Below are 17,605 nucleotides of genomic sequence, written 5' to 3'. Positions count from 1 at the left end.
TCACTAGACCCAGGACAAGAGAGCACATCTCTTCAGTGTTAGCTTCTCTACTCTGGCTCCCCATAAAATCTAGACTATAATTTAAAATCCTTCTTCTGACCTACAAAGCTCTTAATGGTCAGACACCTTCATATCTTAAAGAACTCATAGTGCCCTATTACCCCTCTAGAACACTACGCTCCCAACATGCAGGCCTGCTCGTCGTACCTAAAGTCACTAAAAGTAGTATGGGAGGTAGAGCTTTCAGTTATCAGGAACCTCTCCTTTGGAACCATCTACCAGTCAGGGTTGGGGAGGCAGACACCCTCTCTACTTTTAAGAGTAGGCTTCAAACGTTCCTTTTTGATAAAGCTTATAGTTAAAGCTGGATCAGGCTTGGACCAGCTCTTAGTTATGCTGCTATATTTTCCATAGTCAAATTCCTTGTGTGTTCAAGCATACCTGGCCAATAAAACTGATTCTGATTCTGATTCTGATTCTGATTCTATAGCCAGGGGAACTGGTGCACTGACACACTGGGATCCTATCTCACCCACCGCCCACCAACACTTACTTAAACTCTTTCTGTCCCATTAAAGTTACCAACCATAAATCTTTCTGGAGTCCCTGAGCTCCCTTATCTCATAGGTTCCTCTGAGTTGCTGCCATAGACGTCCTGTTGCTGTGGATGTTCCAGACTGCTTATACAGATTTGGACTCCAGTGGCAACAGCTACTGCTAATACTACTATTCGTCTCATCACCATCATCTCTCTCTTTCTCTCTTATTCTCCTCTATCCCTCTCTCCAACACGGTCTCAGCGGATGTGTGTCTAACATGAGTCTGGTCCTGTTGGAGGTTTCTGCCTGTTAAAGGAAGTTTGTCCTTGCCACTGTAACTTGCTAAATGCTGCAAAGTGCTCTGCTCATGGTGGATTAAGATGAGATCAGACTGAGTCCTGTCTGTAAGATGGGACTGAATCTTATCCTGTCTTGATGTTGGGTCTTTGTTAATAATTTATCTGTCTTTGGTTGTCATATGCAATAACAACAAAAGTAACATTAAACAAAGGGACCCATGTGTATCTGTTAGGGATGTAACAACACTCTCAAGTCACGATACGATGTGACTCACAACGTTGGGTTTACCATACCTTCTTTCATGTTCTTGTAAGTCAGTAAGTAATCTGATTCATGTTAACATTTGCCTTATTAAACTGTTATTTGGGAGATTTTCACATTTACTTTTTTTGTACTGCTACACAGAGATTATTTTATTTACTAATTGATAACTAACATGCTTTTGATCTGAATAGACACAAACGGTACGTCCATAAAATCGTATTTGGGGATTTAATTAAGAAACAGTTATAAGACCATGAACAGTAATCAAAAAGGAAAAGCTGTTGTGACGTGAGTTGTCTTCTATCTCATATTTGTAGAGACATTCTTATTGTCCTCTCGTTTATCAGATGGAGGTCTTACATGACTAAAAAAAAAGGATGTTTAAAAGTCTGCAAAGGTACTTTGGCTGTCCGCTCAGGTATCCTCTGTGTGTGGGCAGTGCATACTCAGCTGCAAAATCTTCAACTGCTGCCATCATGTCTGTGTGCCTCTATTCAGCTACAGACATAAGAGACTTAAGGGACATAATGACATCAAACAATATTTGAATCATCCCTTTTGTGGACCACTTTTCACAAACAATAAAAACCTTCTCCAGAGCTTTGAATAATCCTTGTATTGGATTGCTGGTTCTGTGCCTCAGGCTTTTTTCTCTCTATCGTTCATTTTCTGATGCAAAACTCCCAACACATTTGTTTCCTTGTCGGGAAAAAGTTCTTGTTTGAGACTTGGATGCTGGTGAGAAATCAAGGCCACCTGTTTTGTGATAGGACCATGTGTTTCTTACCCTGCCAATGACTTTGGGGAAAGGGGCTCTCTGGTTTTCAGTGATGATCACAGGAGGGACCAGCAGGGATCGCTTAGATCTGTTTGGCAGCGTCTGGCTGGCACTCAGGATATCCTGAAACAAAAAGAAGAGAAACCAAGTTAATAAGTGTTGAATGAACAACCCTCAAAATCTTGTCCCTTCACACTGTGAGCACTGCCCCCTGTGTAGTTCTTAGACCGACCCAACATTGACCAAAAGTTACTTCATAGCATCTTGTTAGTTATTTCCTCAGACCCCACCCCATTTGAGATGATGGGTATAAAATCTGGAAGAAGCTTCACTTGGAGTGATTCCAAACTCTGCTGGCAGAGCTGCATGTGTGGGGAAAGTAAAAGACAGAGCACCTGCGTCTGTCAGGCAGCACCACATGCTTTGCACACACTGAGAGCACAGTAGAAAAGAGAAGATATTTTCTGAGCTAATGTAAGATATCTTCTTTCACAGCTATTGAATTTACATTATTTAATTCTAAATTCAGGATTGAGAGTAAGACAAAACACAAACACAGCATTTATGCACGGGCAGCAAAGTAGAAATAACATGAAAAAAAAACAAAACATGAAATCAGAAATGAGAAGGATTTGGCAAAGCAATTGTGTTCATGCAAACGAAGCCAATCTGAAATGATATTTTTGCTCTTGAGAACACAAGAACATGATTTAATTTAATCTCCACCCTTGTGCTGCTGTAAACAAGGATGTGGTTGTAACTGTATAATGCAGTCAGAGATCTCTACCGTTGTCTTCACTGGGAGATCGCTGAAATAGATAAGGCCCTTCTGCTTGGCCGATGATGAAAATCGTGTCTGTCACTGACAATACAAACAGGGAGCTGGAAGCCTGGCTGCTAACAAAGAGGTGATGACCTACAGGAGGGACAGTCTGCTGACTGTCTGCCCACCTGGACACGGGCCGAGGACAGGCAACAAACACACACATGCTCTGCCATACCCCAACAAATGTGTCCACAAAACATGTTGAGGTCTTATTTATGTTTAAAGAAATACAACATCCTGAGCCCTGTCTTACATCCAACAAGGCACTGTGACGTACAGCACTGTAGCCCAATGGTTGTTATTTCCAGCTGAAGCAGTTGACATATTCACACCCAGCACCCAAGCTGGGGAAATCACAAATTAACTTACACCTATGTGTTGATCTTAAAAATGAGGTGAAGTCAGACACACATTTGGGTAGTGTGTTGCTAGCTTGCAGACAAAGCAGTGACGTGCCTTAGACTGAAAATAATCTGGTCTGAACTCTTGAGTCTAAAGACCAGTTCTTCCCTGCTATTAGTTTATCAATGCATTAGTGAGAGGCAAGAAAGATATTAGTTTATCTGCCTGTTTCATGCATACAGAGACGTGCAGCTTCAACTCATACGAAAGTGTTTGAGCTGATAGAGCATAGCTCATTGAACAGAGGACTGTGAGATGTAGACCTTTTGTTTTACCTTTTCTTCTTACATCATGATACTACTCTGCATGGGAAGGATCTAGGGATGCCAAAGACCCAGGACACACTCAACCACTGTCTCCCCACACACCTGCTTCACCTCAGCCCTGCACAGGCCAAAAACTACAACTTGAGACTGACATCATGCTCGCCTTTACTCTGATGTGTGCTCTTTCACAGAAGTAGACAGGCACTCACCGACTCACTGCATGCACACATGTTTTAGACCTAAATGGTAGCCTTAATCTTTGATATTCATCAAATACAACCATCAGTGCCACTAACAGATATCAACACTGACTGTCCAGTGTTAATCACTTGTGCAGTGGAGAAAGAAGCCATGTGATTCAGCAACAATCAAAGAAACATGAAAAGCCAACCTGCCTTTGGTGTTAGGCACACAGGGCATTAGTCATCATTAGATACTGTTGACTTCTGTTTTCCCATAACACAACTGTGAACAACCAAGGGACTTAATCCAATCTCCTTGTGCCCTTTGTTGCACTCAGTTTCAAGCCTTCACGCTGCTTAACTTTTAAAACGTAGCCAGACATTTTCCTGCTCACTGTGCAATGTGTTTCTGACTGTGCACCTTAGACCACTCAATTTGAGTCTTTTATAAGACATGTGCTGTGTACAATCTCAAACGTGGGATGCATCCACATCCCATGTTGGGGTTCTTTGTCCTCGGATTTGGCCCTGTTCATCATGTAACACCACCACCTACGCGTACAATTACCTGATCGACCAAAACAGTCATCTGTCAGGTCAGTGGGAAAGCCTTTACCTGCATAAGAGGCTAATCTGCTAACTCAGGGGGGTTTGTAGCCCATAAGGTTTGCAGCTGAGCACAATTTGCACTTGATGTGCATCTGCCAGCACTTATCGATGTGCTATAGTATAAATGCTGGCTCCATGCAAAGAAAACAGCTGTGAGAAAAACAGCAGATAGACAAGGAAAAGCAGAATTACCAAGCAAGCTTCAAACTCTTTTCAACGAGGTGCACAAGTTTCCTCCAAAATTACAGTCAAGAAATGTTGGATTACAACTTGTGCACACAAGATAAAAGTTACCATCAAAAACATGTCAATAATACATTTTAGCTGCAGCCGGTGTTACATGACTCTCTGTGGGATTTCTTCTGAAGCTTGGGTTGCTGGGATCCTCCCAATGTAATGAAACTGCACAGATAACATGAAGTTATGATAGAGTCGTGATACTGTATCTCTGTTCTCTAAACTCTAGTTCAGCGGTGAGTGAACCGAGACTCCACTGTTTGTTCCAACAACAAACTGTAACAGGGTTTTAAATTTACAAGCGCCCTTATTCACGCCTCTGACTGGCCTCTGTCCCGGGCTTACAGCCGCCTTGACTCATGGGTATTAAGTCTTATGGTGTGTAAACAATAGCTTTCAGCATGAGTCTGTTTACCCTGTCTCACCCTGATAGTGACACACCCCTTCAGAGGCAGAGCAGAAAAAGCAAAACTTCTGATATTTTCCCACAGACCTTCTTATGAAAAAAGTAACAGCATAACACTGAATTTTTTTAACACTAATCTGATCTGCAGCGTGCACCCACAGTCTGTTGTTAACACAAAGGCAGTCCCTGCTTAAGTGACAGAACAGTGACAATGAAAGGAACAACACATTAACAAGCCCAGTCGTTGAACCTTGGTTAAAATGACAACATATTTCCAAAATGAAAGGGAAAATAAAAACCTGTTTTTTGTAGGTTCATTTGCAATGCAAATAGTCTCTTTTGTCCTTCATCTTTTACAGCCTACTTTACAATACTTTACTGACAATGTGCGCTGCACCCAAATGTGGTCTTGAGTGTGTGTGTGCAAGAGGCTGTTTGCATGTTTACTGTTCATGCTGCTGTTTTTGGCTGACAGGGACGTTGGCACCACTCTCTCCACTGTCATAATGATGGAAAGAGAACAGGTAAGAGGGAAAAACTGCACCATTTGTTTACAGCGCAGTGCTGTCGCTCATACTGAGAGGGCACCGCCAAACACACACACCCCTAACCCCCTCACTCCTCCACCCATCCGCGCTACAAAGGTCAGAGAGAACACAATGAAACAGTAATCATAAACACAACCAGACCAGAACAAAGCAAAGACACACCGGGCGCTCTCTGAAATGGCCACTCTTATCAGGCCCACTGGGGGATGACCTTCCAAATGTCAAAGACAGAAATCTAAAACTGGACCTGAAGCGGTTAAACAGAACACTGCCCATAACACAGAGAGATTATGTGACCTGTTTTGTGTCTAAAGAGCACAGTCAGTAGTGTGTGTACATGTATTTGGCCGGTTCACAGGCCAGTCGATGGACTTTTTAGCGTTGCCTGTGAAAATCTGGCCTCAGTCTGAAGCCTGGGGATGAGCACATCAATCCCATCATGCACAGGGCTCAGCTGTGTGATATGTGTGGAGGTGGAGAGGAAGAGCTCAGAGGTAAACAGGCACTTTGAGGTAATTTTGGAGTCTGGATGTGGGGACTGGTGACAGGGGTTAGGGCTCAGGTAGATCATGCTGTCAAATCCACCTCCTCACTGAGCTGAGATACAGTGGATACGTGGAGGAGAGATGGTGATTTAAAACCTATCAATGTTCTGCAGGTGGATCAGGATGGCAAGACACACGGCTAGACAGGTTTAGGTGGACACAGCTGTTTGTCCAGCTCCTTGGTTATGGATCATCACTGGATCTTTGGGGGAGGATAACCTGCTTCTTTTATTGCTCTTACTTATTTTGCCTGCATGCTTGCACTTTCCCTCTCTTCTCTTGCATTAGATATCCAGTATGCCTTTTCCTCCTTTGAGTCTGCATTATCAGTGAAAACCTCTTGCAGCTCAGTGACAAACTAAGAGATGTCTTTGCAGCCTTGATACACATGTATCACTCTGTCTCTGTCTCTCATATTATCATCTTTAATGCATTTCATTGCTCTGCATCGTCGTGTCACGAGGAGGAACACGCTTCTTAAAAGATTACATTCATTATCACAGGTACCAGGTACCACAGATACGGATTCCCTCTGTATTAGCAGTGTGAACATGCCTTTGGACTGTACTGTGCTTCAGTTGTGTGTGTGTGTGTGCGTGCATGAGTGAGGGAGAGGAAGATGGAGCCTTCATCACTGTCATCTGAGTGCAGAGTTCCTGTGGCAGCAAAGTCACGTCCTTGTCTATTCTGCCGTTTTCACTCTCAATGCTATATTGAAAAGTGTCATTACTCATTTGTGACAATGTGTTGGAGACCTGGTGAGAAATGGATTATATCAAGGCCAGCATCGCCCAGCAGTGACAGCCATGTACAGCCACTCACTGTGGAATAAACTCCTGGATACACAGCTGGCTCTGCCATCAGTCACTTTTCATAACACACAGTTAAGCTCACTTAAAACATGCAAGTGTTAGCAGCATTCACATGTACAGAACAACTCATTTACACACTTGACTGCTAATGTGTCCCTGGCTGTGGCTGTTCACAGTATGATGTTTCTCGGTTTATTACAGCACAGAGACGCTTTAACCAACTGTTATTTCAGAGATTCAATGACATGACCTGACAGAAACTTGGTGATTATAAATGTACAATATGACCTGAAGGAAGGGAACTGAACGGGCACTGCATGTTGCCTACTTTTCTTCTAACAGACTGAACAGAAACAGATCTGTTTAATTTCCACAAACAGATAAGAACAGAACACAAAAGGTCAACGAGATTAATGCAAACCAGAGAGATAACAGCAGGCGGATCTGGAGAGAGAGTTAAAGGGAGTTTAAAGAGATAGATAAAATAATAAAAGCAATCAAAAGAGAAAATAAGATTGTAAAAAGATCACATCAGAGGAGAAACAGAGGGGCGCTGGTTGGCCTAGCAGTTTCAGTGCACACACCCTATACAGAAGCTAAGGTCCTTGTCACAGCGGTCGCTGATTTGACTCCTGCCCACAGCCCTTCACTGCATGTCTTCTGCCACTCTCTACTCCAGGGGTTCCCAAACTTCAGCCGGTGACCCCCAAAATAAACACGCCAAAGACTTGCGACCCCCACTGTCCCTCAAAGTGATTTAATGTGGCTTCATTTAGCTGGTCTTCAGAAAACTAGAGTCCCTATATGAGCATGTGTCTGTGTTTCCTGTGCTGTTATGAATTAACCTGCTGCTACTGATGCTTTTAATAATTAACTGTTCACTAACCCTAAACTTAGGAGTCATCTGACAAAAAGAAAGGCAGAAAACTCATTACATTTACCTTTTCAAGGTTTTATTTCAAGTTTAGCTACTAATTTGTCGATATTTTTTACTATGATGGCTAAATTTTTTTTTTTTTTTTTTTTTTTTTTTTAAATTCTTTTTTTTTTTTTTTTTTTATTGGTTTATTTATTTATTCTTAATTTGTATCAAATCAAACTAATTACTTTTATTATGATGATTATTATTATTATTATTATTATTATTATTATTATTATTACATATATATATATATTTTATTATTACTATTAATAATACTTTTATTAATACTATTACTATAAATACTATTATTATTATTATTATTGTTAATATTAGTGGTGGTGGTTGTGGAATTGTAGCCCTTTGTTATGGTTGACCGGGCTTCTTGCTTGCCCACTGAATAAGTTCACCCCCCCTTTATTTTATTTTATTTATTTATTTTTATTTTGATTGTGTTTATCTATTATTCTAATGATTTGGTTTGGGATGTCCCCCCCCCCCCCCTCCCCATCCCTCCCGAATTGCCTTCGCTGCCTTCTCCCGCCCAGCTTGTCCCAAATTACTGTCCTATTTTGATGCAGTTGTACATACGGGGAGACGAATGCCCACAAATACACACATACGGACTCACACAAATGAACACACGCATACACGCACGCAAATACACACACACACGCGCACGCACACGCAGATTTGCGCACTCATTTCTGTAATGTTCACTTGTTGTCTTGTCTTTCACTTTTTGTATATTGTGTATGGTATTGTCATGTCTCTCACCTGTCTTGTATCGTTAAGCATCACTTTAATAAAAAAAATAAAATAAAATTAAAAAAAAACATTCTGGAAGACATCTCACAACCCCCCTTTTTTGTCTTGCGACCCCCAGTGGGTCTCGACCCACACTTTGGGAACCCCTGCTCTACTCCTCACATTTCCAGTCTCTCTTCAGCTGTGCCATCTCAATAAAAACTACTAATTACTATTTTGTATTATTATTATTATGAAGATTGAAACATAAAACACATTAATAAAATGTAGATGAATAATTAAATAAATAAAGGCGATACAGGATGTTAGGAATATGATGTTTTTGTAAACAGACATACTGATATAAAGGTCAAGTGCTCTGAAAAGAAGAGAGAAAGCGAGATATAAATGTAGACTTTAAAAACACAACTTCACACATAACCAAGTCTAACACCTAATACACTTATTTTTTCTGACACTAGGCTCTTGTTAAGAAAGTGGCCTTGAGAACCAGATCAGAAGCTCGGCTATCAAAGGCTGCAGACGTGGTCAGCTCTACCACGTCATTTAACTAATCTTAAGAAATGTACACACAAGCACTAAGGTCAGTTTAAGTGTACAACCTATTTAGAACATTTCAGTGCTTTAATTCAAAGTCAGAAAGCCTATTCCTTGTTGCACTATTCTCACCTACAGCACACTGCAGAGAGAGAGTTGGCTGCTTTTCAAATCACATAGCTTATCTATCTTCTATTTATCTTTCTGACCCATCACATTTTTTTCTTAGAAACCTTCATAAAGCGTAGATTATAACACAAAGCCCGCCTTAAATTACATATGAAATGTCACTATGCAAACTAAAGTTTGAATGCACTGTGCTTAGGAGATACTATACCATATCCAGTTAAGACACACATGGGTGCAGAAATCCCTTAAAGGTACAGTGTGTAGTAAAAAGGTATATTAATCTAGCGGTCTAGATTGAAAGGTTCCTTTGTTCACCCCTCTAGTCGGTGAAGTGATGGTGGTCATAGAGGACATGACACATGATAAGTATGATCCTCCATTTGTTAATCTTTACCATTATAAGGTCATCATTAGATTGTCTGTGCTACTGTAGAAACATGGTGATGCAAGATGTCGGCCTCCATGCAAGGGGAACCTGCTCCTGTAGATCTAAAAGGCTCATTCTAAGTTGACAAAAAACAAAGAAGTGTTTAAATTTAGGTGATTATACGCTCTTGAATGTTATTCTCCAGTTCTACCAAGTCTGTTCTGCTAAATGCTGCTAAATACTACACACTGCACCTTTAAATTATAAAGAAGCTTTATATTTTCATACTACAAAGGAATAATAATCATATATTTGAAATGCCAAGAAATGTTTTCTGTTTCTTCCTTTTGAAATTCAAAAAAAATATCTCTTTTTTTTTTCCAGTGCCGACCTAAAAGAGTCATCGTGTGATGATCCACGTTTCCCTCGGCTTCTGTCACACTCAGCCTTTTAACTGAATCTGAAAGACCTGAGCATCATTTTCATAAACTAATTTTAGCTCCTCTACTTCAGTTGATGCCTAATTTTAGAACGTCATCCAAAATGTGTTAACAGTACCAACAAAATACCAAAGCCTCAAAGATAACTCCAAGCCATCCCAGAATGCTGTACCTTGAACTGCCCATCCAAGGATTGAAATGAACATGGTTCATGTTTGGAGCTGGACTTTACTCTGATGTAAGATGGAGAGATGTAAAAATGTTGTTTTACTCATGCATCAAATTATCATCTGTTCAGAATTAATGGACTTTTTAATTACCCGTCCAAACGAATGATAAAAGTCCATTAAAATAAACTTTAGTACCAATATATAAAAACATGTTTGCTGTCATCTTCAAAGCCAGAACCCTTTTCAAACACTTCCTGTTGTCTTCTCAGATGTTATCTCACCTGATGTGAGACAAAACAGTTTCACAATTAGCACAGCGTGTTTGAATCCTGCACATCAATAATGTGAAGGTGAAGGTTTGTTGTGCTGATCTTGTAAATTAGAGATGACGTTAAGCTGTTTGCCTCTCCAGCACTCACTCCCACACATAAAAGATCACAGAAATGTGTAAGTAAAAAGGAGATGCAGTACACCATTCCTGGAGAAGATGGAGGGTTAGGAGGAACCAATATTAAACAGGCAGACAATAGACAAAAGCAGTAAACAGATTAACAAATGACAGCCAGAGAACAAGCCGAGGAGAGATAGGCTGAGTGGGACGGAGACGGAGAGAGAGGGAGATTATTTGTGTTGTGGTGTACAATGTGAGATGTTGTGCTGTGGTTGCAAGATGTCACATCTTAGTCATCCCCAGAAAGCCTTCCTGAACACTGAAAGCTTGGTTAGAGAAAATCTATTTGCCACAGCAGGATGAGGATTCAGCCCAGGATGCAATATTGTATTTCATTCAGGACGTGAAAATGGATGAAACATAACAAAAGCAAAATAAATAGGCTTTTGGACTAAAATTATTTTGCCCCTTATCAGTTGTTACATTTGAATGGTGCTGTAAATGCACCCTGAAGGTAAGCAAATGTTCTGCATAACTGTTGTTCTGTACCAAACAAGCAAAGCAACACAGAAAAACACACACAGAAAGGTCCATATCTTGGAGCATGCATTTGTTAAATTGAAATGCATTCTAGCATTAATTCACGTATTGATCGGTTGAATTCAAAGAGTAATTTATTCCCCTTTTTTTTGCTCATAATAGGTTTCATTCATCAGCTGCCTTTCTCCCTGTGGGCTTTTGCTACAGCAAACTAACAGCATGCACAGAGGTATTAAAAACTGATTCTCTTCACCTTCACTCACAGCACTTATCAATTATCACAAGTCAATATTGTCCGCCTTGATACCATTAGGTATGCCAATAACTCCACCATGGAACGTTTCCCTTGCGTGTTCAGGTGGAAACGATGGGAGTTTGGGGCAAATACAAATGCTAATTTTGACAAAGAAATGTCAAAGAGATTACATTTCTAAAACACAGATTAAAAGAAGAAACCCTCTCTCTGGTAAAAAAGTTGAAAAGCAGGAAAAAAGCATCAAGGCAGCTCGACGACTGTGATCTTGGATTGGATGTCTGAAGCTTTGTATTCAAGTGCAGCTGTTTTTTTCAGCAGAGATCTTCCATGAGTCAAACCCCAGGCTTATTGAGACAAGCTTCAAAATGTGCCAGGAGTTAGTTATAGATTCTTAAGAAGCTGCTCTGTGAACTCGTGTTTGATCGGTCCCTGGAGACGGAGCAGAGGAGCCTTGTGGGGGAGAGGGGGGACTACAGGATATATACACAGGCGGGGGACAATAGATGTCCTGATGACATGAGTCCCTGAGCTTGAGGAGCTATAGCAGACTAATTGATAGTGAAATAATGAGAGTGTTTAAACACCCTGCCTCACAGGAGGACTTTTCATATGCCTCTATCATCTTTGGGATGTCTTCCCCTCTGCCGGAAAAATATGAGTCTTTGTTTCTCTCTCCCTCCTTCTTAATGCATGCACTTTGTGAATATGTATGCTTTGCAAATCAGCAGCACAATAAACCTTAGTATCAGTCTTACCATGGACAACTTAACGGAGTGATACCACAGGATACAAGTATAAACAAAGAGCTAGCTCTGTTCCAGCCTCAGTGGTTCAGCTCTCCCTTTATTTGTTTATTTTGGGTGGGAGCTGACTTTTTTTAGTCCCAACTGTATCAGATCTTGTTTACAATCTGTCATATTTCCAAACTCTGGTCTTATCTTTTTCTTTTTTTCTGCTCAGCCAGACTCCTTTGTGGAGATGTCACCATGTTCCCAGATCTCAAACCACTTCTGTCAACAGAATGTTACGGTAACCTAAAAAAATAATGGAAAAGGCAACAGAGACCCAACACAAGTTGTAACAAACCAGAGTTTCAACTCGCTCTGTGAATTTATTTCTTAATAGCCGACTGAATGAAGAAGATATATTTGTCTAACTGTGCTGAGATGTAAAAAAGAAAACCAAGAATCTGCATCCACACAAGTGGCTCAATCATTCATAATTTATCATTCTTTCACATCAATCCCTCTCCATATCTGACCCTTACTCTCTTTCTGCTCTGGTGATCAGCTAGTTAAGTTAACTCTTTCAAGTGCTAAGCCAACCAGATTTAAACTCTACCTCTAATGACCAATCACGCTGTTGCTGCCAAAAAGTTAAAGCTATTCGCTGTTCGGCTTTGAGTCGACACTTCAGTTCAATTGCTGCAACCTCCTCCACCACACTCACCTCCAGCTCCTCAGCTCTTCCTTCCTACACCACCACCTGTGTATACACTCAATAAGGCTACACTACACCTTTGAGTAACTAAAAATATCACCATGGAGTCTAATCATCAAAAACTTTGCACATTTCTCTTAACTTTAAAAATAGATAATTGTTCACCCATAATAAAGTCTCTCCTGATTGAACTCTACCACAAACTGTATAAATAATGGACGTAGTTTCCGTGACGTCACCCATCTGTTTCTGAACAATGTTGTTTATTTAGAATTTTTGCATTTGTGTTTAGGTTTATATATGTATTGCGCTTACTGTCTTGTTGTTTCCTTACTCTCTTGTTGTTAAGTACCAGTATTTCATTCACCACGTCAAATTCCTTGTGTGTGCGAGCTCACTTGGCAATAAAGCTTTCTTGAATCTTGAACCTTGAATGTTTTGAAGCATCAGCGGGTGCCATGTTGGAAATGCTGAAGTCAACCTAACTGCTGTCGAGCTAGTGTGATGTAAAGAGGCGGGCTTTGAGCCTCCTAGCCAACAGCTACAGTGTTCCCGCCTGTCAATTAAGTCAGCTGTGCCTCTTATAATGGGAAACTCCAAATCTTAATATCTTCGAAATTGCCATGTCATGAAAAAAATCACCTCCAGTACAGTGTGCGCCGATCGAGAAATGACCTATCCAGACTACACCCGTTTTTTGTACCAGGCTGTAAACATGTTTATTTCTGCTGTAAAGGTCTGCTTTTTTGAATTTGTGTGTATGTGGTTTCCTGTACTTCCAGAGCCAGCCTCAAGAGGACACTTGAAGAACTGCATTGTTTTAACACCTCAGCATTGGCTTCAATTGTCACGAGGTTGCCGCTTGAGCTTTACTTAGTTATTACAGTGCTTTCAGTTTAATGATAGCAAGAGATGCTAAGGGGGTAAAGTTTCACCATAAATACAGGCTAAGGTTAGCATAAGTTTTGTGGATATTTGATGTGAAATCAAGTTGTAGTTCAAATAATGTTAGTACATAGAAAGTGAACTTCATGTTGGTACTCGACAGAAAGACTGAGAACAATAAAAGTTATTACAAATTAACCGTTTTGGGGCATGAATTTGTAAACAAACTCGGAAATCATGAAATCCTTCACAGACTTGTAGAGATATTCAACTTTCACATTTCACAAAAACAGTTGTTTACCTTTTTGTGATGCTAAAGGAAGAATCTGAGGTATCGTCAGAGCCAGTGAGGTCCTTCTCTTAGAGACAATACATGTCGACGCAAATCACTTTTGTAGTTTTACCAATATTTCAGCCTTGAGCAAACTGTTAAAACAAGCTGGAGCCAAATGTCTGCACTGGCCAAAATAATAAGTACAGTTTATTCCCCGACTAAATCTAAATGCACTACAAAGTGAAATGTCATTTGAGGAAATGTCATCCCTCTCTCTCTCACTTCCTCACACACTCACGCAGAGCAGAGAGCAGACGGTCACATTAGTCACCAGAACTTTCACTGCACAACTTGCCAAAAGACTAATCGACTTAAATCCTCAGAGACTTGCCAAGGTAACACCCATGGACCAGCTAACCAAATAAGCGATGATAGGCACAAACAAATGAGAGCCACGTCATGTTGGAGGGGATGGAGACATTCATTAAGCTCCAGGCTGGAGGGAAAGAAGCAGCAGGACTCTGAGATCTGCAGCTGGGAGACAGATGATCTCCGAGAGAACGAACAGGACCCCAACTCTATCTGCAGTACCTGAAAACTTCTTCTTCATCATATAACTGTACATGCTCTTAACAGTGGAAACACAGTGAGTAGGAGGGGTGTGGATTCAGGTGCACAGAGTCTTAAGGGGCAGTCAATTTGCTGGCCACAGAAGCACTTTCCTGCAGACTACACAAACAAAAGGACACATTTGTAGAGAAACAAAGCTCAGTGCTGAGGTGCAGGCTCACTGGCCAAGTTCCTACATAATTGGAGCTGGCCAGTAATTCCTCATACACTAAACCCTGGTGCATAAACACTACAGCTGTTTATGTTTCTCCGTAGAAAAGTGGCCACTTCTATTTCTCCCTCCATGTTACCTCATGCATAAATAATATTTTTAAACATGAGGAAAGGAGAAAATGCACATTTGGGTATGCTTCAGATTTCACTGGTTCCACTTTATTCCTATCTTTGATAAACACAGGTCTCACCTTATTCAGAGCATTTTCAAAGAGTTAAGCAGCCTTTCGAGGTGCAAATATATATATTTTAATTCATGCATCTCTAGACCCTGAATTATCAAAAAATAAATGCAACAATCTGCAGACAGATTGAATCCTGTGTTCGGTTTCTGCTGCCATCTGCAACAGTGTCAGAAACAGACATCTCTTGTGATGCCGATGATATGCTCATGGGTTTGGCAGAGCATAGCAGCAGCTGTTCTCCTGACCTCCTCCATCTTTCACGTGTTTCTCTTTCTGTTCTCTTCAGTCAATCAATGATTTCTCTTAGCTCAATCTATGGCTCACTATTGGATGTTGCATCCATAACCTTCTCAGTGAAATAATTTTTCTGTCATTCCTGTTGTTTTTAAATATCACACTTTTTCTGTTAAACCCCACAGTCTTACCTAGACATTTGTAATTTGACTATCTTTACACATCTTATTGGTTTAAGAGATTATGTGCGTCTCCAAACTGCGTAATATGGAATCTCTGAGGTAACATGATTATGTTGATTGGTGATAATTAAGGTAGCAAAAGTGTGGTTCACGTGTATAAGTGATTACCATTCATCAACAGACTGTATGCATGAATATGGCTGACAGCAGATGTCTGGAAACATTTGATGAATTTAATTTTTAATGTTTTTAATTTGCAATTAAGATGTATAACTGTGCTGTGAACAACAGCCAGTGCCTGTGTTTACGTCTACTAGCAAGCTTACCATTCTAAACTCCTCATTTTCTCCCCTTGAATAAAGAAATACTTTATTTCTTCGATCAGCACACACTGTGGGGGGGTTTCTAACGTGGCAATTTCAAAGATATTGAGATTAAGAGTCTTCCAATGAGAGGCACAGCTGACTGTGGGAACACTGCAGCTGTTGGCTAGGGGGCTCAAAGTCTGCCTCTTTACGTCACAATCACTCGACAGCAGCAATATGGCTGCCGCCACCGATTGGCCTCAATAATAAAGGAATAAACTAATTTGCTCCCTTAATAGGATGTTAGCAGACAAGATTGATGCAAAAATCATGTTTGTACAGAAAGTTTGAAGCAAGGGGTTTCTCCCCACACAGGCATCCGGGTCAGCACCCTGAGAGCAGAGGTGGGTTTGTAAATGTTTGTGGAAGAGTCAGATATCGAGGCACAAATTACTTACAGGCCTCTGATCTTATTCATCTCTGCCGCGGCGAGCACTCTGCAGACTCTAAAGCAACCCTCGTTATTGATGTGATAAACAGAAATCATAGCAAAATGTAATTAGCAGAAAATTTCAGCAAGTTAAAAAAGTGCTGAAATGTTACAGTCTCCATTAATCCCCTTTCAGAAATACTTTGTGAGACATCTGAGCCTTCATACTGCTGAATGGTTTCCAGCTAATTAGCAAACAGCTTGTATCAACACATTTAACCACCAGGTAACTCATAGGGTATGACATAAAAGGCCATACAAGTCAAGCCAAATACATAACAGTCTCTTTAAAGTCAAATGAAGAGCCTTTGAACCTGTTGTCCCTTATGAACACAACACAGTGTGGAGAAAATGATTATTTTACAATGAAAAAAGACAAAGAGAATTGGCTTTGCTACAAATTATTTATGTTGCCTGTAAACTTTTTAAGAAGTAGTTTAAATACTGAAGCATTTTTAAAAGCAAGTCCTCCAGTACTTTGACTCAAATAATCTGACTGAACAACTTTATTGGAGTTATATTTAACCAGAAGTATCTCTACTCTGACGCAATGTACTTTGTCCACAACTGAACGCTGCTATGTTGTGCCTTGATAATTGTCTCCTTCACAATCAAGCTGCTGAAGTCTTTTAAAAATTAGTCAGTAGCGAGTAAGCATAGCACAACTACAGGAAACAAGGAAACAAGTGGACAAGGCATACCCCACATATCAGAAACAAGTGGACCAAGCATACCACACACAAGTACACAAGAGGACTTAGCCAAGCACAGCAACAGGAAACAAGGAAAGAAGTTGACCAAGCATAGCACATTGATAGGAAACAAGTGGAAAAAGCATAGCACATTGATAGGAAACAAGGAAACAAGTGGACCAAGTACAGCACAATGATAGGAAACAAGTGGACCAAGCATAGCACAACAAAGGGAACAAGGAAACAAGTGGACCAAGCCAAGCACAACAATGGGAACAAGAAACAAGAGGACCAGGAATAGCACAATGATAGGCAACAAGTGGAACAAGCATAGCACATTGATAGGAAACAAGAAAACAAGTGGACCAAGTACAGCACAAAAATAGGAAACAAGTGGACCAAGCACAGCACAACAATAGGAAACAAGTGGACCAAGAATAGCACATTGATAGGAAACAAGGAAACAAGTGGACCAAGCACAGCACAACACTAGGAAACAAGGAAACAAGTGAACCAAGCACAGCACAACAATAGGAAACAAGGGGACCAAGAATAGCACATTGATAGGAAACAAGGAAACCAAGCATACCATAACAATAGGAAACAAGTTGACCAAGCATACCACAACAATAGGAACCAAGGAAACAAGTTGACCAAGCATACCACAACACAAGGAAATAAGGAACAAGTGGACCATCTCTGTCCAAGGATAACAAAAGAAAGATCAATATCTCACAATCTGATAAATAAGAACATAAATCAGAGTAAGTGTGCAGGTGCTGCAATGTTACAGGTAGATCTCATGGAGTCTCCTGGCTGACAACTTGACTGCAATTGGTTGTCA

General features: G+C 40.6%; 1 protein-coding gene across 1 annotated transcript in view; it reads right to left on the bottom strand.

Moving 5' to 3' along the window:
* Nucleotides 1–17,605, bottom strand: part of cdh13 (cadherin 13, H-cadherin (heart)) — a 463,737-nt gene that overhangs the window by 286,508 nt on the left and 159,624 nt on the right. The window contains exon 4 of the mRNA XM_034685408.1: nucleotides 1,891–2,004. Coding sequence (XP_034541299.1) covers nucleotides 1,891–2,004 — 114 coding nt within the window. The remainder of the gene's footprint in view (nucleotides 1–1,890; nucleotides 2,005–17,605) is intronic.

This window comes from Notolabrus celidotus, chromosome 6 (assembly GCF_009762535.1).
Source record: "Notolabrus celidotus isolate fNotCel1 chromosome 6, fNotCel1.pri, whole genome shotgun sequence".
NCBI classification, from domain to species: domain Eukaryota; kingdom Metazoa; phylum Chordata; class Actinopteri; order Labriformes; family Labridae; genus Notolabrus; species Notolabrus celidotus.
This window is presented reverse-complemented; position numbering and strand designations above follow the sequence as displayed.